The 24,706-nt window shown below is 53.3% G+C and overlaps 11 protein-coding genes across 11 annotated transcripts; 8 read left to right on the forward strand and 3 right to left on the reverse strand.

Annotated features, from left to right (window-relative positions):
- Positions 1-317: 317 nt before the first annotated feature.
- Positions 318-2,333, forward strand: BDW74DRAFT_71412 (alpha-mannosyltransferase). Its single transcript, XM_073733521.1, has one exon. The coding sequence runs from the start codon at positions 605-607 to the stop codon at positions 2,075-2,077; it is 1,473 nt and encodes a 490-aa protein (XP_073580329.1). The 5' UTR covers positions 318-604; the 3' UTR covers positions 2,078-2,333.
- Positions 2,268-2,764, reverse strand: BDW74DRAFT_181609 (uncharacterized protein; the record flags this gene model as incomplete). The annotated part of the gene is made up of 3 exons (XM_073730067.1): positions 2,268-2,369; positions 2,432-2,553; positions 2,620-2,764. 3 exons carry the CDS (start codon positions 2,762-2,764, stop codon positions 2,268-2,270), a joined length of 369 nt encoding a protein of 122 aa, XP_073580330.1.
- A 1,069-nt stretch (positions 2,765-3,833) lies between these two features.
- BDW74DRAFT_181610 (uncharacterized protein) lies at positions 3,834-4,556 on the forward strand (the record flags this gene model as incomplete). The annotated part of the gene is made up of 1 exon (XM_073730068.1): positions 3,834-4,556. One exon carries the CDS (start codon positions 3,834-3,836, stop codon positions 4,554-4,556), a length of 723 nt encoding a protein of 240 aa, XP_073580331.1.
- Positions 4,557-5,116: 560 nt separating this feature from the next.
- BDW74DRAFT_181611 (protein-transporting protein BCP1) lies at positions 5,117-6,091 on the forward strand (the record flags this gene model as incomplete). The annotated part of the gene is made up of 2 exons (XM_073730069.1): positions 5,117-5,431; positions 5,531-6,091. The coding sequence occupies 2 exons, from the start codon at positions 5,117-5,119 to the stop codon at positions 6,089-6,091; spliced, it is 876 nt and encodes a 291-aa protein (XP_073580332.1).
- Positions 6,004-7,382, reverse strand: BDW74DRAFT_159794 (chorismate mutase ARO7). Its single transcript, XM_073725512.1, has 3 exons — positions 7,138-7,382; positions 6,383-7,037; positions 6,004-6,328 (listed from the first exon to the last, which is right to left on the reverse strand). Exons 1-3 carry the CDS (start codon positions 7,206-7,208, stop codon positions 6,251-6,253), a joined length of 804 nt encoding a protein of 267 aa, XP_073580333.1. The 5' UTR covers positions 7,209-7,382; the 3' UTR covers positions 6,004-6,250.
- A 1,860-nt stretch (positions 7,383-9,242) lies between these two features.
- Positions 9,243-11,674, forward strand: mdv1 (WD repeat-containing protein). Its single transcript, XM_073725513.1, has 5 exons — positions 9,243-9,391; positions 9,454-10,057; positions 10,102-10,308; positions 10,353-11,140; positions 11,185-11,674. Exons 1-5 carry the CDS (start codon positions 9,308-9,310, stop codon positions 11,458-11,460), a joined length of 1,959 nt encoding a protein of 652 aa, XP_073580334.1. The 5' UTR covers positions 9,243-9,307; the 3' UTR covers positions 11,461-11,674.
- Positions 11,675-12,221: 547 nt separating this feature from the next.
- BDW74DRAFT_71499 (uncharacterized protein) lies at positions 12,222-14,318 on the forward strand. Its single transcript, XM_073733525.1, has 2 exons — positions 12,222-12,311; positions 12,364-14,318. The coding sequence occupies exon 2, from the start codon at positions 12,388-12,390 to the stop codon at positions 14,188-14,190; it is 1,803 nt and encodes a 600-aa protein (XP_073580335.1). The 5' UTR covers positions 12,222-12,311; positions 12,364-12,387; the 3' UTR covers positions 14,191-14,318.
- Positions 14,319-14,619: 301 nt separating this feature from the next.
- BDW74DRAFT_170065 (putative MFS transporter) lies at positions 14,620-16,702 on the reverse strand (the record flags this gene model as incomplete). Its single annotated transcript, XM_073727099.1, has 7 exons — positions 14,620-14,796; positions 14,884-15,011; positions 15,111-15,185; positions 15,276-15,887; positions 15,961-16,050; positions 16,136-16,449; positions 16,527-16,702. 7 exons carry the CDS (start codon positions 16,700-16,702, stop codon positions 14,620-14,622), a joined length of 1,572 nt encoding a protein of 523 aa, XP_073580336.1.
- A 1,109-nt stretch (positions 16,703-17,811) lies between these two features.
- Positions 17,812-19,564, forward strand: BDW74DRAFT_187234 (MATE family efflux transporter; the record flags this gene model as incomplete). Its single annotated transcript, XM_073731434.1, has 2 exons — positions 17,812-18,439; positions 18,508-19,564. The coding sequence occupies 2 exons, from the start codon at positions 17,812-17,814 to the stop codon at positions 19,428-19,430; spliced, it is 1,551 nt and encodes a 516-aa protein (XP_073580337.1). The 3' UTR covers positions 19,431-19,564.
- An 864-nt stretch (positions 19,565-20,428) lies between these two features.
- On the forward strand, positions 20,429-22,082 carry BDW74DRAFT_187238 (agmatinase; the record flags this gene model as incomplete). The annotated part of the gene is made up of 5 exons (XM_073731435.1): positions 20,429-20,555; positions 20,651-20,838; positions 20,935-21,018; positions 21,117-21,338; positions 21,413-22,082. Coding segments are annotated over 5 exons (1,174 nt in total), but the record flags the coding sequence as incomplete, so codon positions are not given.
- Positions 22,083-23,875: 1,793 nt separating this feature from the next.
- On the forward strand, positions 23,876-24,677 carry BDW74DRAFT_159800 (uncharacterized protein). The gene is made up of 2 exons (XM_073725514.1): positions 23,876-24,190; positions 24,313-24,677. The coding sequence occupies exons 1-2, from the start codon at positions 23,924-23,926 to the stop codon at positions 24,625-24,627; spliced, it is 582 nt and encodes a 193-aa protein (XP_073580339.1). The 5' UTR covers positions 23,876-23,923; the 3' UTR covers positions 24,628-24,677.
- The last annotated feature ends 29 nt before the right edge of the window (positions 24,678-24,706 follow it).

A 24,706-nucleotide genomic window follows, 5' to 3' on the forward strand; every position in this document is an offset into this window, starting at 1 on the left:
GTGCCGCGGTGCCAGGTATAATAAAGTTCATAAATCTCCGGGTACTGCGAGGACCCAAAAACCCGCGCCTTTGGCTGGGAGGATGGCGATAAGGGACGTTTGGCCGCTTTGGCGGGTGGTGCCGCCACTTTGCGTCCACCAGCGCCGGTTAGCCTACTGGGTCTCGCCGATATATAATGTCCGGCATCTCGGAGCGTTGCTGTTCATCGAAGTTTTCATGCAGATCAGCGTTCTTTCTCTGATTAAACTCTCCATCGGCAACTATTGCCGTCTAGAGCGCTCTCGAAGCCGTTGGGTGGGCGTGCAAGAGGGGCGCCTGTGGCTCGTGGCTCAGCATGATCTGCAGCGTGCCTTCTCGTATCGGTCGTGGCTTGGCCTCAGGGGTTCTGCCACCGCCTTTTGTATCATCTTTCCCGTGTAAACGGTTCAATACTTCGGATCTTTGCTGCTGATCGGGATTTGACAGCAAATAGACTCCGGACTTGTCTAAAATTGTCAATTGGGCTTCTGCAGACTGGCGCTGTATGCTCTGTGCCAAAGCGTGATATTGTGGCATTGATCTACCAGTTCAGACCATGCAACACTGTCCAGCGCGAACATAGCCATGCCCAAGATCCGCCGCAGTAGGCTGAGGACGGTCCTCTCCATAGTCGCCGCGCTGTTCCTTGTTGTCGGTGTCTTCAAGATCAATTGGACTCCAGCTCCTGCGTCCGTGATAGTGCCCAACTCTGCATTTGAAGTACCTCTTGCCGAACGCCAAAATGTGTTTTGGAAAGCCTTCAAGCCGATATTAGAGGCGAACGCTCCCAATTGCCCTCCTCCTTCTCACGAGGAAGATGCCGAGTCCATTCACTTTAATGCTACCACGGAGGAAGTGCGGCCAGACTTGACGTTCATGGACGAAGCGGGGGTGTCGGCCATGCGAGATGCTCACGCGCGGTTTGTGCACGACATCCAGGACACCAAACCTCTCAAACCTGTTCATGCTCCTGGTACCCGGGGCTTGGTTTCGACTGCTGGAGGCCAATATTTTCCGGTTTTTCTTGCCACTCTGCGGATGCTCCGACGTACTGGCTCGAACCTACCGGTCGAGGTGTATATGAAGGATGCCGGCGAGTACGAAGAGAATATTTGCGAGGAGGTTCTGCCGAAGCTGAATGCGCGGTGCCTGATTCTTTCTGACGTGGTTGGAAAAGACTGCATCGAGCACTACCAGCTCAAGGTCTTCGCGGTCCTTTTCTCCTCCTTCGAAGAAGTCGTTTGGATGGATGCCGACTGCTTCCCTCTCCATGAGCCGGAGCTGTTGCTTGATTCAGACTTGTTCAAGTCAATAGGCATGATTATGTGGCCTGACTTCTGGCAATCATCAGTCTCGCCGCTTTATTTCCAGATCTCGGATCAGCCAGAGGCCCCTATGAACGGGCGTCAGACCACCGAGGCAGGTGTTTTCTTTATCTCGAAAAAGACTCATCTGCGGACGCTTTTGCTTTCTGCCTACTACAACTACTACGGACCATCTCATTACTTTCGTCTGCTGTCGCAAGGTGGGCCGGGTGAGGGCGACAAGGAGACCTTTCTCCAAGCCGCATCTGCCATCAAGGAACCATTCTACGCAGTGAGTGAGAGAGTACAAGCGGTGGGCCACCCGGCACCGGACGGACTATCAGGGTCAGCAATGGCCCAGTCCGATCCAATTTCAGATCAGTCTTTGCTTAGCCAGGGGCTGCTACGGGTGCTCGATCCTAGCGTGGCCGACGCCCCGCGGATATTCTTTATTCATGCGAACTACCCCAAATTCAACCCTGGAGGCAACATCTGGGGAACCGAATTCGAGACTGCACCGACAGTCCGGCCTGACGGATCCGACGGACGTGCATGGATTGTCCCGGAAGACGTCGTTCAGCGGTTTGGATACGACGCCGAAAAGGCGTACTGGGAGGAGCTCAAATTCATCAGCTGCGATCCCGACGTCGAGTTCCAGACCTGGGTATCCAAAGACGAAACGTGCCACAAGGTCGAGCAATACTGGGACAATGTCTTTGCCCAGCCGCACGATGATGATTTCCACTGGGAGTGAGCCCCGCAGCACTGATGATTCTACGCATTTACGAGCGACGATGCTGATACCAGCTGTACCATATCGCATAATACTGTTACTGTATATCACGACCTAAGAATATAATAGAGGAGCCATGTTTTCAAGTGTCAAACTTGATGTCGCAATTTAATTCTCGTCAATCATATCGTACAGTGGCATCATTAATAATCTATTTCTTGATTCCCTTCTCGCGCAGGCGCTGCTCATCGTCCTCCTGCAGCTCCTTGTCGATCTTCGCGCCCTTTGAAGGCTGGTTGCCGTGGAGCTTGGCCTGTATCAACATTGTTAGCCAACATCCTTGCTATGGTCTTGGACTTGGTATAAGGAACGTACAGGCTTGAGGGGGTCCTGCTTGCTGAGCTCAGCCTCAGGCTGGAAGTCTCGGTTGTGGTGCGATGAAGGGTCGTCCTCCTTGCTCTGGGCGGCAAGTCTGTTGGCAATGGAGCGCTGGTCCTCTGTTGTGGAGATGCTGGTTAGTCTCACTCCTCAAGGCTAGGTCCATTGATATGGGACAAGCATACTGGAGTCAAGGTTCTTGTGACTGGCCTTCTCACCGGCCTCGTATCGCTCGTGCTGGTTGAGCTCGGACTGGGGAGGGTTGCGCTGGTCACCGGCCTCGTAGAAGGCGCCGCGGCCGACATTGGACTGGGTAGATGAGGAAGACATGGTGATGTGTGGTTGTGTGTGTTTGAGATAGAATTGAGGTTCTTGATGGTTTGTAGAGGGGGTATTTAGTTGTGTGAGATGGATGTGAGTGTAATTGATGAAGAGCTACTGTTCGCTTTCAGAGCAGGTCTATATAGGTAGGGTTTGAGGAGGTGATGTCATCATGGTCATGGTCATGGTCTGGAGCACTGAGATCATACGTGGGGCGGGGTGCAAGAACACCTTGTTGCTTTGCTGCTTTCGCTCCGGTGAGGAGAGCTATATGTGACTGCTGTAGATAATAATGTCATATCTGTGAGTTTCGCTCGCCTTCTTGCTGATCGGTGTCAAGCTCAGGACTCAGGGACCTTTGATGTATGACGTTGTGTCGCGTGCCTTGGAGGCTGGAGCTTGGCCTTTTTGGTAACACTTTGGACTCGGTCTAGCTTACAGGCCTAAGCAGGAAATGGCTTACTTCGTAGAATGTCTTTTCAGTCTGGGGGATACTCGACCGATTGAATTTCAACATTGTTGTTCCTGACTTCCTTTCTTTATCATTGCCCGTGAAGCTATACTTACCCCGCACGACGGAAACGCAACCCAAGAACCTAGCCATGGCCCGGAACTTCCGACTCCTGATGTCTACAAGCTCGATAATGATCCAGGCAATGTGGGAGCTCACCGTATCTGCATTACTCATTTCTCTGCTTTCTTCAATGCTGAGACCAGAGGTGCGCTATCCCAGCGCCGAATTCGGAAGTGATGGGACATCCCACTTCAGCTGAGCAGCTCCAACTTCATGTCCCACTCGCTCACCCCTCAGCTTGCATACACCAACGGGAATCGATAGGCTACGCCGGGTATCGCGGATCGAGGATCCCCTCACAGAGGCACACGAACGACAGCTTATTTCAGTGCCCGAATGGCCCAGCTGCCTCTGGCTCGTTTCCATCTGCAGCTCACCGACTCGCTGTGCCTCGCTATCAAAAGGCAGCTGAACTCCACTCATCGACTATATTTCTCTCCCACTTGCACGCCTTTTAAGCCATTGCCTCTTCAGAAACACTTCTCATCACGAAGACCCTCCACAATGACCACTCCTACAATCGACCCCAAATACCTAACCCTCTTCCAAACCCTGGAATCCCGCTTCGCCCAAACCTCCATCCCCGCCGACAAATGGGCCATCCTCGCAACATCCACGCTGGTCGCGGGCCCAGACCCCGAACGCTTAGACCAGCTATACCTCTACCTAACCTCGCAACCGACGTACAGCACCTCCGACGCCCGAAAACAGCTCGTCCGGCGCCTCCGCGAAGCACTCCTAAAGTCCGTGATCATAGTGGGCGTCTGCAAACCCATCGAAGCAATCCTCGCCATATCCAAGGTCGAAAGGGAAGAAGATAAAGACTACTCACCCGCAACACGCGAAGGCTGGGCGTGCGACGACGCGAACCACGAGCGCGGCGTCGGTTGGTTCAACAAGCTGTATGCGCGGAACGGCAACGCGACGCTGGATCTGTTTGCGGCGCACAAGGACTTCTCATGGCTCAGTACGGAGATCACATACGGCTTCTTCCTGAGTGATCGTCAGGTCCTGGACGATGTTGATACGCAGATGGTTGTGCTGCCTGGCATTATGAGCCAGAATCTGCCTACCGAGACGAGCTGGCATATTCGGGGGACGAGGAGGCTGGGTGTTCCCATTGAGGATGTGACGATTGTGGCGGAGTGTACGAAGATTGTTGCGGACTTTTATGATAGGATTTTGAATAAGGTTCCTAGTGTTGAGGATGTGGAGAAGGATGTATAGAACTGCTCGGCTGGTTTGATGTATAGAATGGGGTGGTGGTATCATTCATGCACTCTGTAGAATAGCTCAATATATAGATTCTACTTCATTGCTCTGTAGTTCCCCGGGAAATGAGAAAGCATATACTTAAGCTATTTTATGCTGTTCCTTAGTTCTCTTTAATCTAGAGATTAATAGTCATGATGTCTTGGTTGCTGGGTTTTAATCACTAATGACAACTATATATACTTTTCACATCTACCGCTGTTTTCTCACTGTAAAGCATGGCACCGCAATACCCCAACATCAGCAGTAATCGCGCCCCTAAGTAAACCAATGACTCTACACGCATTGAATAAATAGCGCAGAACCCTAATCGAATCGCTGCTCCGCAACCGATGTCTTACGGAGTATATGGCTGCAGCTGGCAGCAACACCATCGAAAGCAAGCCCGCCACCCAATCAGCATCCAGATCGAACCCGCGGAGCAACCTTAAATTTTTATTTTGATCCCCCCTCACCAAGTCCAACCCAACAACAACCCCCCACAAACCAAAACCAAACACAAAACACAAAACATAATGGGCAAACGCAAGCAAATCAAAGACGGCGACGTCAGCATGGGCGGCACGGACGCAAACGCCAACGACTCCTCAGACGAAGACATCGACATGGTCAACGTCGACTTCGAGTGGTTCGACCCGCAGGAGGTCGACTTCCACGGCATCAAGAACCTCATCCGGCAGCTTTTTGACGTCGACGCGCTGGATCTCGATCTCTCGGGGTTATCGGATATGATTCTCGCGCAGCCGTTGCTCGGGTCCACGGTTAAGACGGATGGGAAGGAGAGCGATCCGTATGCGTTTTTGAGTGTGTTGAATTTGAGGGAGCATGCTGTGCGTTTACCCTTACTTAGTTATTTTATGTTTGGGTGATGGGATGGGATGGAGATGGTAATCTGGATGGGGTTTGCTAATCAATGTCTATTTGTGTAGGAAAAACCCGCCATCAAATCCCTAACAGCCTACCTCGCGCGCAAAGCCGCCGCTACACCCTCGCTCTCCCCCCTCGCACAATTGCTATCTCAAACACCTCCCCCGCCAATCGGGCTCATCCTCACCGAGCGCCTCATCAACATGCCCTCCGAGGTCGTGCCGCCGATGTACACAATGTTGCAGGAGGAAATCGCCTGGGCGATTGAGGAGAAAGAGCCGTACAATTTCTCGCACTACCTGATCGTGTCCAAGACATACGAGGAGGTTGAGAGCAAGCTAGACGCAGAGGAGACGCGGCCGCAGAAGAAGAAGAAGAAGGGCGGACAAGACAGGGGTGAGCGCTTCTTTTTCCATCCTGAGGATGAAGTGCTTGAGCGCCATGCGCTTTGTAAAGGGGGGTATGAGTTTAGTCATTCGCAGGATGAGGGGCGGAGTGATTCGAAGAGGGCGTTTCAGGAGCTGGGGATTAAGACGGGGGGCAGTATGATTCTTATCGAGGCGGGGAGGTTTGAGGGGGCTGTCAGGGAGATGGCGGAGTATATGGGTGTTGGTGCGCAGTAGGATGGCTAGGAGGAGGTATGACTGATGATTTATAGATTAATTAATGTGGTTATGAATCTGATAGAGCATGGAAAAGTTTATTTTTGTTTATCTGGGATTACGTCTATTGTCGTTACGGCGTGGCGCGTGGCGGACTGAATTATGGTGAAGAAAACGAGATTACTCCCACTGCGTGCCCTTCAGGCGCTGCATCAGGTACTCAACCTCCACGACCTTGGTCAGAGGGATAACGTATTCCTGGACCAGTTAGCTTATGCGCAGCAAAGGCAAGTAAGATGGGTGGGTTGGTACCTTGTACATAGCCTGCACAGCATGAACATCGATCTTAGGACCAGACTCCTCAGCAAACGCCGGATCCGTGCCGTAGGTCTTCGCCTTGAGCGCCAATCTCTCCAGCACCTTCTGCTCAACCTTCGCATCCGTAATCGCCTCATCAATGCCCTTGCGATCTCCCGCCTTAATCAAGCTCACAAACCGCTCTGTCTCCTTCTGAAACTTCGACTCGGCCACAAACTTGCCAAAGTGGATCCGCCGCGACAGCGCCTGCAAACAACTCACGTCGCACGTCGCCGCAGACCCATAGTTCTCCTGCGTCTCGCCGCGGTCCTCGCGCCCGTCGAACTGCGGGCAGATCGCGGGCAGGATGTCCTCCACGTACCGGCTCTTGATGGTCTCGTTGACGTTGACGTCGTTGTCGTGCAGGATCTTGGGGTAGTCCAATGGTTGCAGGATGGGCTTTTCCAGCGCGTCTGGGAAGAACGGGTACTCGTCGGGGGACTCGTAGCGGCGGACGCGCGACTGAATGCGTTCGGTCTCGCGGAGGAGATACTCCATCAGACTGACTTGTTCGTTGGGGATCTTGACGCCGCCGCGGACGTAGATTGTTTTGTTGAGGGGGAATTGCACGCGCTCGATTAGGTGGAAAGTGATTGTGTCTTCTAGACGGCTGTTTGGTGCATTGCATTGTTAACTGTTTGTGCTGTTATGTTGTTTGGTGGTTTGCGGGGTAGAGATTAAGACTGTCGCCGATATCGCTGGGGGCTTACATGAGCTGGAAGCGGATGTTCGCAAGGTCTAGGGCCTTGGAGGCGTCGGAGAGATCGATTGCTGTGTCCATTGTGGTGCTTGAGTCTGTTTCTGGCGTTGAGAAGAGAAGAAAAGAGGGTTGGAGAGCAGAGGGAGGAAGAGGGATGGGGAGAAATTGCAGGAACTGAACTGCGGGGCGGAGTTAGGCCGGTCTAGGAACAACACTGCATTCTTGTGTTTGCCCACTACTGTCGAGAACATCAATCTGGGTCAGTGAATAAGACTCAAAGGAAGTCAAACTGGCCACTTCAGCCATTCACTGTCTTCTAAGTTTGATCAGCTCATTTTGCTTCTCAATAATGACGTTGTCAGTCATTCCACCCTGACTCTGCCCCCGCGGTTGCTTATGATTAGAAGTATACACGGTTGAGTCAGTCAGGAAGAGGCCGGTGAATAATCCAGATCGCGTAACCTGGTCAGTTTATAAAGGTCTCTCTGCATCGATACGCTTCACCGACAGACTATGTGGCCGCTGTGCTAAGCCTTTACAGAGATAGAATGAGGACTGCAAAGCCTTGTTGACGGAAGGATCTTGAGAACATCCGTGTTCGACCGCCATTCGCCGATAGGTTACAAAAGGAGCGCGTAGACGCCAGCGTCTTGAGCCGCCCGGCAGATATGTTGTCTTACGGATCATCATAACAAACTAACATTCATGATGCCATTGATCTTGCAGCTGCCATATGACCTACTGCGGCTAATCCTGGAAAAGCTAGTCTCTCGGAGCGACATCAACGCGTTCATCAGAGCTTGCCGCTACCTGTACAGCACATTCAACGTACCTGTACCAGTATGACATGAAGCGTCACCGCCGCTCGGCGTTGTTCTTTGCAGCTACTCAAGGCGTCGCTGCCGCGGCCGCGAACTCATTGAGGGCAGGACCATATACTGAGATCTGGAGCTTGTGTAATCACACACCATTGATGGTAGCTGCGATGAACAACCACCCAAGCGTCGTCAGCCAGCTCCTCACGGTCACCGACGTCGAAGTCAGTACCGCGCCAAATCGCCGGGTTCGTACTCCGCTCTCCCATGCGGCTTGCCATGGATCAACGGAAACAGCCAAGTTACTACTTGACCACGGGGCGAACATTGAGCCACCAGACGTTGACCAGAAAACCCCCCTGATGTTGGCCGCAGCGAATGGCCATTACGGTACAGCAAGGCTGCTTCTCGAGTACGGCGCAGCTGTAGGGACGAATGATCGGAATGGCCGGACGGCGCTCGCATGGGCTGCTGGGCAGGGATGGCTTGATATCGTTGACCTGCTGCTGGAACATGGAGCGGAAGTGGACTCTACAACGGCCATCGGCACAACACCGCTTGTTCTGGCTGTGAGGAATGGCCATGATGAAGTAGTCAAGAGATTGCTGGAGGTTGGAGCCGACCCGAACGTTAGAAGTCTCACCGGATGGACTTGTCTGCATTTTGCAGCATTTCAGCGTCCTAAGCTACCGGTTGTTAAAAGATTGTTGGAAGCAGGCAGTGATCCGAGAGCCACGATTTCTGGTAATTTTCGCGCGGGCGCGACGCCTGCAGACCTTGCACACGCAGCTGAGAAGTCGACAAAGCACTTGGAAGAGATATGCAGCCTGCTGAACGTTGACCAAGAATGTTAGGCGAGTGTGGACTTATTTATTCGAAGTAGTCCTCGCCAAGCTGCCCGTGAATAGGACCCAATATCCTCGGCATCGCTATATATCGCGCGTTGGTAATGACTGACCGTGGGACAGAGCTAGAAATTAGAAGAGGCGGATGATAGTCCCTGTGAGCTGGTCATCCCCTCAAGAGCATCCCGACGCATTGCCGAGCTTAGGAATAGTATGCAGGCCAGCCCTGTAATGAAGACCACAACTCAACAGCCTCAATCTACTCATTAGTTGCATCACGATAATTTGTCCCTTGCATCGATTTATCATAAAGTTATTCAGATAATAAAGGAGAAAAGCCTGTGGACGAGTTGGCCTGTGCGGTATGAAACGGCAAAATCTACGTAGGGATCCGACGCCGCGGTAAACGTCGCGTGCACTAGAACTTCCTCTCAAGCGACCAACTCCCGAGCTCTGTTCTCGCCAATCTTGTCCCAACCACATGAGGCTTTGGCTCTAGAGAAATCTCTCTAGTCGGGCCATGGACAAGAACCGCCGCGATGACTCTCCCTCGGGTCTCTCGGACATTGTTGAGCGTGACGGACTCTTGGGAACCGGCATCACTGTATGTCCCCGCTCGCCACTGGCGCTGTGGTTGATCCCATACTAACTGCCATGTTTACATAGTCTCGACACATCGAGGCCTTTGGGAGAAAAGTCACAACAACTGCTGGGCACTTGATGGGCCCTTCCGGCGACCCGAGCTCCAACGCTCACTACCAAAACGCCATGGTCGACATCCACCGCGAGCTCCGACGGCCCGGTACACAGCGCAAAGTGTTCGCCCTCGCACAAACAACGCCGACCGACCTCTTCCGATCGAGGCTATCGACCTCCGAAATCCAATCCCGAGCTATTTCCTCCCTCCCCGACGAACTCCTCTTGAACATCCCCGACGACTCCAGCAGCTATTCCCTGTTTGAAGGGTTCCAAGCTACGCAAAATGACCAGGAATATCGGAAAACACATCGCCGGGGGAGGTCGAAGGGGAAGAAGTTACTGAAGGACAAGGACGGCGAGGAAACCCCCGTTCCGTCTTCGTCGGCCGAGCTGAAGAAAGAGCGGGACCTACTGAACCGGCGGATGGAGTTGATGGGTGTCCGGAAGAATATGTGCAGCTCGGAGATTGTAGACATCGATAACAAGATCGCCAACTTCCATCGCATGCGCCAGATCGTTCTAGACCGGTTGGCTGGGTTAGAGATGGAGGAAGCGGAGCTGGAGCATGAGGGTGGGTACTTTTTGGAGCTCGGAGAATTTGGCTGACCAGTATAGTCAACGAGATCGACAGCAAAATAGATGACTTGGAGGAGCAAGAAGCTGCGCAAGCTGCGCAAACCGCACAGGCTGCCGCTGCCACACCGGGCTCGGAGGCCAACGATGAGCCTACGTCCGATGACACAGGGATGGATGCGTCGTTCATGTCGGAGTCAATATACCAGAAACTGCCTTCGCCGCGAAGCTTGAAGCATCGGTCACATAGTATGTTGCTCCACCATGACTGAGTGCATTGCTAACGGAAGTAGGAAAACGGTCTATGCCGGTTTTGCACGAGCATTTCGCGCCGGGATCGGAGATTAAGGAATTCCAGGCGCATACCGATGTTGTTACGGCTATCGACTTTGACTACCCGTTCGGAACAATGATCACGGCGGCGTTGGACGATACAGTCCGGGTTTGGGACCTCAATGTCGGTCGGTGCACGGGATTCTTGGAAGGACACAACGCCTCGGTGCGGTGCCTGCAGATTGAGGACAACATTGTCGCGACCGGTTCTATGGATGCGTCGGTGAAACTGTGGGACTTGAGTCGCGCCCGGACTGCGCACAGAGACAACCGGGTCAACAAGGACGAAGACGACGACGCGGTATCGGTCGCTTACTCGACTAGCCTAGAGGACTGCCATGTCTACTCTTTAGACGCACATGTCGGAGAGGTCACGGCGCTACACTTCAAGGGAAACACATTGGTCTCAGGATCCGCCGACAAGACATTACGGCAGTGGGATTTGGAGAAGGGTCGCTGCGTCCAGACTCTTGACGTTCTCTGGGCCGCCGCACAGGCGTCAACGCTCGGAAGTGAATCGCAGTGGCGCCCGTCCGGTCGGACGCCGGATGCTTCCGCAGACTTTGTCGGCGCCGTGCAAGTCTTCGACGCGGCACTGGCTTGCGGTACCGCCGACGGCATGATCCGACTGTGGGATCTGCGCAGCGGGCAAGTTCATCGAAGCCTCGTCGGCCACACTGGTCCTGTATCATGTCTGCAGTTTGACGATGTGCACGTGGTGACGGGAAGTCTCGATCGCAGCATCCGGGTATGTCTCTACCTCTCTTAGCGCGACTAGGCTAACGTTTTTAGATATGGGATCTCCGAATGGGCTCGATTTACGATGCGTACGGCTACGACCAACCAATCACCAGCATGATGTTTGATACGAAGCGCATTGTGTCCGCCGCCGGCGAGAACGTTGTCAAGGTGTACGACAAGGCAGACGGCCACCACTGGGATTGTGGTGCCGGCGTTGGGGCTACAGAGGGAGAACCTGGCCCTGCGACCGTTGAGCGGGTGCGGATCAAGGACGGATTCCTCATTGAAGGCCGCAGGGACGGCATTGTCGCGGCCTGGACTTGTTAGCCGCGCAGAACACGACAAATCACGTACAGATACACCACGTACATGTTACTATTATACGCAGGTATTGTTTCTCGCATCTGTATACTACATTTATTTCTGGAGTCGATAGAGGGAATGGGATGGCTGTCCGGTCGGACTCGATCTACCAAATTATTCACTGAATCTGATCTGAAACCGACAAAGATCGACACAATAAGACAATTTTCGAGTAAAAATAGACTAGAACTTACCGTATATAGTAGTACTACCATGGATTGCGTTGAAAGAATGATTCTATAGGGAATAGTCTCGAAGACAATCACTGAGAGAGCCGCAGCCACGCTTTTCCCGATTGGGCGGACGTGTTCCCCATATTCCACCTCCGTTTTCTCTACTGCACACATCAACTAGCAACGCAATTCAACACTTATTCGCTACATAAACGCGTCTGGATCACTGAGCGATAGGGTACTGGGTACGATACCACGATTTTGAATCGCTATTTGGATGTCTACATGAGTCTGCGCGTCACTCGCGCTCGTGTTCACCGTCAGTTGGATAACGTGACAGTGAGATCATTGCAACAACGAAACTGACTATTTTGCGACGGCCGAGTAACACTGGTATCCTGTCTTTGGGTCGCTTTTGTTCATACAAATAGCACAACAAAGCGATCCGGGTGGTGGCGGCTGCCTTATCTGGGGAGGGCGTGGCCCATTGAATCAACTTGAGTCGCAGTGTTACTGCTGCTTAATTAATTGAATATCCCTGAGTCCTTGCGCGATCCGTTTATTCTCTTCAAACTTCACTTACTACCTACCTTACTTCGATATCTATCACTGCTTCGACAGCAGTTGATGAGCATTTCTAACGTATGTTATGCATTTCTTCCTGCAATTGCATGCGCCAAGCTAACTGTAAAAGACATCTTAATCATTCACACAAACCATGCCGCCCAAGAAATCTGCCATCCGGCGGGCGAGGGTCGTAGACTCGACCTCCCCTGTTCCTGCCTCGCGCAGGCTCAGTCCAGGCCTCGGTGGCATGTTGCCGAATATCCCGACCAAGACGTCGTTTGCGTACGGCTCATCGGAAACCCCGATTCTCCCGCACGAGTTGGCCGCGAAGCCGGCGATGACTTTGGACGAGGTCGCCGAAAAACTTAAAGAGTCCGTCGATGTCGCCAAAGAGCGCGAGCTGACGCCCCCACCCCCAGAAGAGTCTCCGGCTATGGGGACGCGCGCGCGCAAATCTTTCGAGAATTCACCACGGAGAAGCTTACGCCAGCCAACGCCGGACGAGATCCAGCTGCTTAACTCGCTGGAGGAGGCTTCGGTGGTGTCTGCGACACCGTCGACTCCGACGCGGCATTCGTTCTCTTCGGGCTCGAGTGTTGTAGGATTCACGCACAAGCAACTGTACCCTCCGTCCATGGACACAACGCCGGTTCAACCGCAGATGCCGGTTCACGACAAGCTGTACGGGCTGGGTCTGGACAATATGTCGGTTATCTCTTATAGCTTGGAAAGGGAGGTTCATGACGATGATCTCAAGCGGGCGAATATCACCGCGCCCCCGAGGCGGGTGTCAGGACTCGACCTGAAGCATAGCACTATTGAAGAGGAGGACGATGATTTCGACAGACCCACGCCGTCAGATTCTAGCCGCACTCCCACCGAGTCAGAGGCGTCATTCGCTGCGACAACTAAGTCTGGCCCCCCGGGACACAATCCACTCTCCGACACCTCGACGGTTCAATGGGAAAAGGCCACAACCGGGTGGATTCCGTTCCTCCTTCGGTGCGCCATTGTAGCATTAGTTGCATTCGGCGTCTACTCTATGTGGACCAATGGTTCACCCGGCTTAAAGCCTATCCGCTCCAACAACAGCGACCTGAACGCGCTCTCCAGCCAGGTGGTCAACCTGGGCGCCCAGGTCTCGTCGCTGGTAAAGGACGTGAAATCGGTACAGGCAGAGGTCAGCAAAGGCGCGACGACCGTATGGCAGTACCCGAGCAAGAAAATGCCGGAGGTCGTCAAGACCAACTTTCTCACCATGGGCAACGGCATTATCGTCGACCCATGGCTGACGAGCCCTTCCGCGACGCGCAAGGTAACACTCTTCCAACGGCTTTATTTTTTCCTCTCCGGCAACAAGCATATGAAAACGCAACCGCCGCTTGCCGCCACGGCGCCGTGGAACGACTTTGGCGATTGCTGGTGCAGTGCGCCGAAGAAGGGAGTAACCCAGCTCGGCATAGTCTTGGGACAACGCATCATCCCCGAGGACATAGTGGTCGAGCATCTGCCGAAGCTGGCGACCATCCGACCCCAAGTGGCCCCGCAGGATGTCGAGGTGTGGGCGCGGTATCGCTACGTCGGCAAGGGCCATCCGTACCAGGATACGTGGGCTGCGTTCTTGCTGGGGCATCCCAAGAACATCGTTGGACAAGATGGCCTGCCGTCTGACCAGTCGCTCGTCCGGCCGCCTGTGATGGAGGCCCTTCGGTCGGTGTGGCGCCGCGAGTCGGAAAAGAAGTATTCCGATGACCGCCAGCTTGGACCTGATTTCTACCGCATTGCCAAGTTCAAGTACGATATCAACGGGGCGCACCATATTCAGCGGTTTGCGGTCAATGCGTATATCGACTCGCCTGATTTGAGGGTTGACAAGGTTGTGTTCCGCTTCATCACGAACTGGGGCGGCAATGAGACTTGCATTTACCGCGTGAAGTTGCTGGGGCGGTTGTAAGCGGCAATCCGCTGAGCTTGTTTTGGCATTCTCTCTGGGAGCTATCGGAGAGCTATTATTACGATCTGATCTACCTCGCTAGCCGAGCAACCGATCATGAACACGATCACATCGCAGCAAATGCAGCTTCGCCCACGAGTTTCGCACACGGGCATTCGCATATGTCTACCGCCGTTCAGCCGCCTTGCATACATTATTTACATTCGGATATAGAGGAGCGTTTGGAGGAAACGAGAAGGGAGTTTGGCGTAGGAGGATGATATCCCGGTTTCAGCTTGGTTGGTTTGGTTTGGTTTGGTTTCGTCTGGTCGGGTCTCTTTTCTTAGGTGTATATAGACTAGTTTGCTTTGAGCATGTATACACTGATTTCTTTTTTTCTGACAAGCCCTTAACTGAACTACCAACTACTTTACTGCTATATTCCTCATCTCAAGTCGAGTCAAACTCAGGATTCACCCACGACGGCATCGGCGCCTTGGCCCTTATCACAGCCCCATACCGCTGCAGCCCGGCAAACAGCAGCGTCCCCGGCCCCAGGACAATCAGCGCCTGCGTCGTGAATGTCCATGTCCAGCCTGCGCTTTCTTGCCAGGGGGTTATGAAGAACTGCCACAGCCGTTAGCATCGCCATTTCTTTTCAAGGGGCTGAGATAGAAGGGTGGAGGGTAGGGATAGGAAGTGTGGCAGGCATACCGGATTAACAAACGCACTCAGGTTCAGAAACACCGCGTAGAAAATCACCACGCTCGTGGATTGCAGTGGGTAGGAGTCGATTATGTAGCTGGAGGTTGCGGTGTTGCCAATTTGGATTCCGGATGCGACTGTATACACAAAACAAGAACACTTGGTTAGCTTGAATTGAGATAGTAGAGAAGGAGACGACAAAGGAAAAGACGGAGGGAAGGTGATGGTGGACATACACAGGAAGAAGGCAACCTGCCCGACCATCCAGTGATACGACCTGTCGATGCTGACGCCGAAGAGAAGAAGTCCCACTGGACAAATGGACATGCACATGAACTCGTTAGCCACCTCAACCTCACACTTACACCCACATCCTCTATATAAACGAAGGGTGTACATACCAGCCGTAAGCACTATCGCTGGATAAACACCCCAAATCCTCATCTCCGCCACTCTAACGCCCCCATTGCGTCTCGCGAGCTTGGTAACCAGCGCATCACTTAAGCTCCCCGAGCAGAACACCTCCGAGACAACAGTCCCCAGCAGCAGGCCGATGAAGAGCAGGCCTTGGATTAGCGGACTGTAAGTGGGATATGCGGCGGGGATCACTGTGATGATGGAGAGCACCCACCAGTACCAGAGGAAGGAGTAGCCCAGCACGGAGAGGGGGATTGCGGGGAGCTTGAAGAGGGAGAGGAAGCGCAGGGGGGTGGTGTAGAGAGGAACTTTTGGGAGGGAGGGGAGGGGGTGGAGGTTTAGGAAGGGGAGGGATTTTGTGCGGGGTATCGCAACGTCTTCCTCTGGTGATGGCTTTTCTGGGGAGGGTTGCTCGATGTCGAATGTTGAGGGAGAGGTAGAGTTGGTAGCAGTGGCAGGCATCCTCTTCAGCATTGCAGCGCGCGGGTAGAGGGTCTCGGGCATGAAGAATAGCTCTAGTAACAGCAAGACGGCGAAGAGAATGGCGTTGAACCAGTTGATCCAGGCGGCGGAGACGAGGTTGAGGAAGCCGCCGACTTACTCGTCTGTTAGTAAATCACATAGCTAGAATATCACCTCAGTGACAAGAGTACCATAGAGAAGACGTACAAATCGGCCCAACAAGCAGTCCCGCATCAATAGCCAACACCCAAAGCCCTAACTTCTGGCCGCGCTCGTAGTCGAAGAACAGGTCGTTGACTGTGTGGTACAAGCAAACGGAATTAGCCCTAACTCGCCCCTCCACCAAGGTACCACCATCACAGGAAAGTAAATGGGGGCGTACCAACAGCCATGCCAACACTACTCCCCGGAGACACCCCAAACCCCTGGAAGAACCGCGCAGCCATGTACCCAGAATAGTTATCGGCGGCTGCAGCACCGACCGTCGAGGCGAGGGCTATCACGGTCCCAACGATGAATACGATCCGGCGGCCGTAGATGTCGCTCAGTCCAGACCAGAACAGCGGGCCTAGTGATAGACCTAGTGCTGGGATGGCGACCGTCCAGTTGACTTCGCTGTAGGAGATGCTGAACTGAGTTTGGAGGGCTGGGAAGGAGGGCACGGTTGTTGTGGTGAGGTAGGTGAAGAGGAAGTACCTAGCATACACCTGTCAGTAAAGCTAGGGCTTGGCTGGCTTGGCATTGGCATTGGCGTTGGCATCGAGGGGACATACTTGAACATGACGATCCCCAGGATCGTGTGCTTTTGCAGTCTCGACCAGTTGAGCGGATCTAAGGGGTCCGATGTTGGCTGTGGGTGCACGCGGATGCCATTTTGCTCGATGGGGAGGGTGTCGCTGCCAGGCTGTTTCTCTTGAACTGCGTCGACGGTTGTATCTGAGTCGGCCATTTTGCTTTCCTTTTCTACGACTGGGTCCATGGTTGACTTGTTGAGAGTACACTGGTGATGAAGATGATATATATGGATGAACGCGCCATATTGTATGATGAGATGGAAGTGGTGGTGATGAAGCTGAGAGAGATAACGACTAAGTATCGAATGGGGATGCAGGGGGCTATCTCTTATCGCAGCCTGTCAGAGGCAGGATCAGCCTTTGTTTCAGGAGGAGAGTGTCTGGATTATCCGTGGGGAGGGTAATTGTACATGGTGAGGGAATGTAAAGAAGCAATTATGGAATACGATAAGATTATTCACGCTCTGACAAATAGTCTACAGTATACTCCATAGTGATGCCATACTCCGGAGTACAGTTAAGATGGGGAGATGATGTATAACAAGCTATAAATCAACGGCGTTATCACTGGGAATCCGCAGTCTGCAGACGATTAGCCCTACTTGCCCCTCCAAGTTATACTCTTCCAGCACACAATGCTCCCACCCCTCCTTTATATCTTTCTCGCCCTCCTCAAAACTTCGACTGCGGAACTCCTCCTCACCGTCTTAATTATCTTAATTGCTATCCTCCACGAAATGATCTCAATCGCCCTCGACGACGATCGCGACAGCCAAAAATCCCTCGCCGATATACATCTGCCCCTCGTCCAATCACATGCAACCTCCAGCCCTAACCTGATTGGGCCAATAGATTGAGAACTGGGAGTCTCTGATAACAACCTGACTTGACTGGCCTGATAAGCGCGCATGCATGACAACAACACGCGAGGCGAGGGGCAAGGTCTGGACTGGCGGGGTATGAGTTGGAGTAACTATGCAGCCGTGCTGGGTTGATCTACTGCAGCCTACTGCAGGCTGTTGGATCGGGTCCACTTTGCGCTTCTGATCTGGGTTGCCCTAAAGGGAAGGTATTCGGAAAGCAAGGGTGGATCTGCGTTGGCTTTAAGGAAGATGGATGATTTATGTTGTATGCTTGTATGTGTATCTAATGACTGAATGTTGAATGAGGACTTGGCAAGTGAGTATATCTCTACAGCATAAAACCTCTTTCTCCTCTTCCCTTCTGTAGTTCATTTCATCTTTCTGCATCTAAGCAAGACAAGATGTACTCCCCCCTCCCAGGCACCTCCCCAGACCCAACCCCAGGGCGCAACAGCACTACTCCTACCCCTACGCCAGACGAATATACCTCCCTCCTGCCGAAACCAGACGATCACGTCCCCGACTTCCTTTCCTCCTCCCAAGATACCGACAGCAATGAAGACTATAAAAAAGCAGCCCTCACCGAATTCACGCTCCTCCTCAAATCCTCCGTCCCCGTGATCCTCGCCTACACCCTCCAAAACTCCCTGCAGACCATTTCCGTCCTGATCGTCGGGCGCATCTCCCCCGAGCACCTGGCAACCAGCGCATTCAGCCTGATGTTCGCCATGATCACCGCGTGGATGATTGCGCTCGGTGGGACAACAGCGCTCGACACATTGGCGTCCTCGTCCTTCACGGGGTCTGACAAGAAGAACCTGGGTACACTACTGCAGAGGGGGTTCTTCGTGCTAGGATTATTTTACGTCCCCGTTGCTATTCTCTGGATCTTCTCAGAACGGGTCTTCCTCCTCCTCGGCCAGGACGCAGATCTCTCGAGGGATAGCGCAAGATTCCTTACGGCGTTGGTTCCCGGAGGATTGGGATACGTGTATTTCGAGCTGATGAAGAAGTTTCTGCAGGCGCAGGGTACCCTCCCTTTCCCCATCCCCAATATCCATCTTCTCTCTGGATGCATGCTAAATGTTGATGAACAGGAATAATGCGCCCGGGAACCTACGTCCTCCTGCTTACGTCCCCCCTCAACGCAGCCCTCACATACACATTCACCTACAAGCTGGGCCTGGACCTCTTAGGCGCCCCGTTAGCACTAGGAATCTCCTACTGGCTCTCGTTCGCCCTCCTCGTGCTGTATGCCCGCTTCATCAACGGCTCCGACTGCTGGGGCGGCTGGAGCCGCGAAGCCCTAACGAACTTAGGCACATTCTCGCGCCTCGCTCTTCTAGGCGTCATCCACGTCGGCACAGAGTGGTGGGCATTCGAGATCGTAGCCCTTGCCGCCGGCCGACTCGGCACAATCCCCCTCGCGGCACAAAGTGTCATCATGACAGCCGACCAAGTCCTCAACACGATCCCATTCGGCGTGGGCGTTGCCACATCCGCACGAGTCGGTAACCTCCTCGGTGCCCGCGACGCACGCGGTGCAAGACGGGCGTCGCATGTCGCCGCCTGGCTAAGCATGCTCCTCGGCCTGTTCGTCCTGCTCATTCTAATGGCGACGAAAGCGCACTTCGCAAAACTGTTCAACTCCGACCCGCGCGTCGTGAGCCTCACATCATCCGTCCTCCCCTACGTCGCCCTCTTCCAAATCGCCGACGGGCTGAACGGCTCGTGTGGCGGTGCCCTGCGCGGCATGGGACGGCAGCATGTTGGCGCCGCCGTGAATCTTGTTAGCTACTACTGCGGTGCGCTGCCGCTGGGCGTGTATCTTGCGTTTCATGGGTGGGGGCTCAAGGGGCTTTGGGTTGGGCAGTGTGTGGCGCTGTATCTTGTTGGTGCGTTGGAGTGGGTTATTGTGGCGGGGAGTTGTTGGGAGGGGGAGGTGAGGAGGGCTTTTGGGCGGATGGATAAGCAGGATTGTGTACAGGAGGAGGAGGAGGCGGGGTATGATGGGGTTTGATGGATGAGTTGGTAGGTGTTTAGGAGAGGGCAGGGGAGGGTTAGTGGTGCCACGATTGTATGAGGATGCAGTGTATGCAGGCAGATAGGAAGTCTGCGTCTGCAGTTTGGATGTTGATAGAGAGGAAAGATGAGACGTCATCAATTGAACACTACCAGACCCATTATCTACTTGACAGTTACAGTTAATACATATTTCTCCGAGGAACCTGACACTACTACTGTGGGGTTCTTGACGATGAGGATAAAGCTGACGACGAGAAACCCTAATTCATGATGAAGAAGAAAACTCTAGATCCACAAACCCAGACCCTAGATAGATAAGCAGTAAGCCAAATTGAAATACAAATGCATCATGTCACTGATAAGCTTGTCAACTGCCATTAGTCTGGCCAAGCTCTGGGGATGCGCTGCGTTCCCCACTGAGGGTCTCTCCCGGCCTTCCTTTTTGGGCGATTCATACTTACTCCAACTGTGCCCCATATCTGCAGCCATCGACATCGAGCCACTTATTTCTATGAGACAGCTAAATCTCCGCGGATTACATACGGAGTATATGCTGGCTTATCAGTATGGGGAAGCTTATCACGGTCAATTGATGGACTAGGCCAGGCGACTTTCTCCTCCCTTTGCTCGCTTTTGGAAGGCCGGGGGAGAAGCAGATGGATGCAGTTACACAGTGGCGACGATGGAGCTGTATCTGGAGGAGTCTTATCGTGCAATCAGGGTCCCTCAGCCACGGAACTCAAAGTATTGGCCCTATTGAGAAGGTCGGGGGAGAAGACTTGCTCTTCCATTGTCTTACCATGCCCCAGCATGGGAGCTGGGCTTTACTATCGATGAGATCATCATCTCACCCATGCAGTGTCTCAACGAGCTCCCGATCTCGGCTTGCATAAAGGGCTTGCTGCGAGGAGCATACATAAGGACCCCTCCCTTCCCCCCTCACTCCAGCTCCCCTCCAGATCCCATCTCCTCTTTGACCTAACTACACCTCACAATGATCCTCCCCGTGGCTGTCCTCACCCTCTCAGCCGTGGCCTCCGCCCACGAGCACCAAACCCCCCTCACCGGACCCCTCCAGAAGCTCTGGTACAACACGTTGCCCGGCGACGGCGGCACGCAGGTACACCTACCCCTCCAACACCCCTCCTTTCCCTCCCTCCTTCCCTCCAACCAACCCATCAGTCCAAACACCGCTAACAAGTACAATCACACCAGGCCGACTCCGTCTTCTCCGGCATCTCGACCTTCGGCCGCCTGCCGTACTTCCCCTGCCTCGCAAGCGAAGAAGAGAAATTCGACATCGCGTTCATTGGGGCGCCGTTCGATACGGGGACTTCGTATAGACCGGGGGCACGGTTCGGGCCCAGTGGGATTCGGCAGGGGAGCCGGAGGTTGAATCTTTAGTATGTCCCTGTTACACTTCACCGTGTCTTGTCGTGTTGTGGTTGAGCATGTTGGTTGGGTCGGTGAGTGAGTTAGGGCTAATTGACTCGGTATAGTGGCGGCTACAACGTCCCCCTCCAAGCGAATCCCTTCAGCAATGAGTTGAAGGTGCTGGACTGCGGTGATATCCCTGTTACCTCGTACGTCTCACCAACATTACCACATTACCACATTACCACCCTACCCCCACTCCCCCTCCTTCCCTCCCATCTTCATACTAACAAGTACGTGAGGACAGGTACGACAACGCCTGGGCCATCCAACAAATCGAACAAGGCCACAACAGCCTCCTCATGCGCAAGCCCTACACCAGCGCCAACGAATACGGTCTGTCCAAGGCTGGCAAGACCCTCCCCCGAATCATCACACTGGGAGGCGACCACACCATCACCCTGCCCCTGCTGCGGAGTATCAACAAGGCGTATGGGCCCGTGACGGTGATTCATTTTGACTCGCATCTGTACGTCCCCACCATTCCCCATTCCTTCCCCCAATATCTCTTTATAAGGAGAAGAAGTATTAATGAGGGTAAAGCGATACCTGGAAACCAAAAGTCTTCGGCGGCTCCCCCAGCGAAGTCGCCTCCATAAACCACGGAACATACTTCTACCACGCGGCGATGGAAGGCCTGTTAAAAAACGACACAAACATCCATGCCGGAATCCGCACGACTCTCTCGGGGCCCAGCGACTACGAAAACGACGGGTACGTGGGGTTCGAGATCGTGGAGGCCCGCGAAATCGACACGATCGGCACAGAGGGCATCATTAAGAAAATCCGCGAGCGCGTGGGCAATGACCCCTCTTCTCCCATATATCTCTCCATCGACATCGATACGATTGATCCGGCTTTTGCGCCTGCCACTGGAACGCCCGAGACCGGAGGGTGGAGTACAAGGGAGCTGCGAACGCTCATTCGGGGACTCGACGGGCTGAATCTCATCGGCGCGGATATTGTGGAGGTTGCGCCGGCGTATGATACGAATGCGGAGCTGACGACGATGGCGGCGGCGGATGTGCTGTATGAAGTGTTGACGATTATGGTCAAGAGGGGGCCGCTTACGGTTGATGAGCGGAGTGAGTTGTAGGGTATCATGATGGTTGGCTGGGAAGAGAGGGTGTGGGGATGACCTGTAGTGCCATACTCTAGGTGCTATGGTGTTGTTTTGGGAGGATATTGTATTTGAACTCGGATAGTTGCGTGGTATGGTACTGTGATGATGAGGATTTGAATATGATATTGATATGGATATGTATGCCTAGGTATGAATATGAACGATGAGTACCGCGCACCTTGGGCAAAGAGACACTGTTGTAAGGTATACTGTCTCCATGTTATTTGGATGGAGCTCTTAGTACTATTCTAGAACGCCTTGGAGAAAACGAGATCTAAAAGTGATCAAGCAGGTTGCCCGAGTAAGGTTGTTTGGGTCTTGATGGAGAGATGTGTCTATTGCTCTCTAAAGTGTAGATGCAGAGGCGCGGTAGGTACTACCAAGTCCCCAGCCCTAACCATCTGGTCCAGGTACTTGCTGCGCAGGGGAACCGGCAGCCTACTACCTAGGATAGCGGAATATTCCTTTTTTCTTCCCTTTCATCGTGATCGAGATTGTTCTCTTCTTTCTTCCTTTGTCTTTGTCCTTGTGTCTTCCTTGATTTCTTCTCTCTCATTATTTCCCTCTTTGTCCCCTCCTCTCCGTTGTTTCTATTGTTCCCCTTGTTTTCATTATTTCCTTTCATTCCCTTTTTCTCTTTCTCCCCTTGTCCCCTTTCTCCCCTTTACCTCTTCCCCATTTGAATCCCAACTGACTGCCGTGAATAACCGAGCACCAGACAAAGGGTTTTTAAATCCTTTATCATCTTTGTACGTACTATAACCACCGTGATACACGTATGGAACGGTTTTCATCTTACAAGAACAGACGAAGGGGTACGTTACCTCCGAAAGTCTCCTGGTGTGTGAGAAACAGGTGCATTTGACAAGGCGGGCGCATGCGGTGCATAGGAATCTCGAGTTAGGGCTTGGGCGGAACACGGATTCGGGAAGGCCTTGCTTGCATGCATCAGATATCAGATTGAGTCTAGTGTCTCCTCCCCATAAAATTCTCAAGCGAAGAGCGAATACACTTTTCTCCGTGCGCTATCGGAAAGTCTAGTAGAGCAGGTTCGACCCATGACTTTGGAGCTAGAGGATGACTGTACGTCCCTACCATAGCCTACCATAGTTCCCTCATAGTTTCAACACACAAGGTCAATTGGTTTTATCCTAGGTAGTGTCATTTGATCATATGGTATCCATATAGTAGAATCGTCTAAGATCTAGATCCTTTAATGAATGGCATAGCATGACAGCAGCAAGCCCTAAATGGCACCATCACGAGGCTCTTCCGTCCATACCTAACTTCAGGGCTAACTTCAGGCAGCCGCACATCGGGCCCTCCCGCCTCCCCAACTCAAAAGCAAAGACCACTAAAAACAAGCCTAAGCGTGACAAATCGCTTACCCTCGTGCAAAAAATCGTTCCCTGGCCAAACTCCACCAATAACACCGGCACCAAGAAGCAGGGGAATCAAACTTCATCTAAATCCTCCCGTTGGTGTCCCGCCGGTTTCCCGCTATCCGCACCGTTCTCTGCGCCCGGAGAGAACGGTAAGTATTAGCGAGACATTAGCTAACACTGCCCAACAGCGTGAGCGTTATTCATGGCTTGGTCATTTCCGCCCCATTTGCTAGGGCGTTTAGGGCTTGGTTTGGATGGACTGGGCCAATGGGAGAGCGGAGTTAGATGCCAAGGATTTAGGGGCGTGGTGTAAGGATGTATAAGCCTGCTGGACAACATAATGGACAAGAAGATGGAGACGACGGTCTGCAGGTCTCAGTTTGTTTACTCTATGGGTCAACGCAGTAAAGGATGAACTGTGGAGGGGAAAGATATAAAAGCGCCCTCATCCCCATCCCATCCTCTTCTTCATCATCACCACCAACCCAATCCCAGCTCCCTTACACCACCAACCACCAACCACCAACCAACAACACAACGACCAAAATGAAGCTCCTCCCAACCCTCCTCACCTTAACCCCCCTCCTGGGCCTCAGCAGCGCCGCCGACTGCACCGCCCCCAACCAACAAGTCTTCTCCCAAGCCGCCGTCGAAATGATGTGGTCGATCCGCGCCTGGATCTGTCCGAATGCCTGGAACTCCTGGACAATCGCGTACCCCGATGGCGCGTGGTGCGATGCCGGCGGCGGCATTGTGAGCGCGTTTTATGGCTCTTGGGAGATTCGCGGGATGCAGAGTGAGCAGCAGTGTTGGGTACGTCGCTTTTTTCCTTCCAGAAGACTCTCTTTTTTTGGGTTGTTTCTTTCTTTCTTTTTTTTTGAGGGGGTGGTTCTTTGGGTTGTTTTGAGAGGGTGGTTAGACTGATATGTGCGCAGGACATCACCGAAGAAATCATCAACCAGTGCATGTGGTACGACTTCGCGAGCACGAGCTACAACGGGGGCACGTGGTCGTACGGCGATATCTGGGCCGGAGGTTGGTTCTGGGCTGACAACTCGCGGTCCTGTGCGCATCCGGTCAAGAGGGATGCGCTGCCTGCTGCTGCTGCTGCCCCTGCTGAGGGCGATGTCGAGGGTTCTGGCGCTGAAAGCAACGGGACGCTTGCGGATGGGTCGGCGCAGGTCGGGAGCCGGGTCTGGCTGGACTTTAGCAGTGGGGAGGCGGTTGTTGTGCGGAAGGAGGAGTTTTAGATATAAATCGTGCACGAATAGAGGGATGGTACTCTCTGGTACTCTCTGGTACTCTCTGGTACTCTCTGGTACTCTCTGG

This window comes from Aspergillus multicolor, assembly GCF_047715735.1.
Source record: "Aspergillus multicolor strain CBS 133.54 unplaced genomic scaffold BDW74scaffold_29, whole genome shotgun sequence".
In the NCBI taxonomy this organism is placed as follows: domain Eukaryota; kingdom Fungi; phylum Ascomycota; class Eurotiomycetes; order Eurotiales; family Aspergillaceae; genus Aspergillus; species Aspergillus multicolor.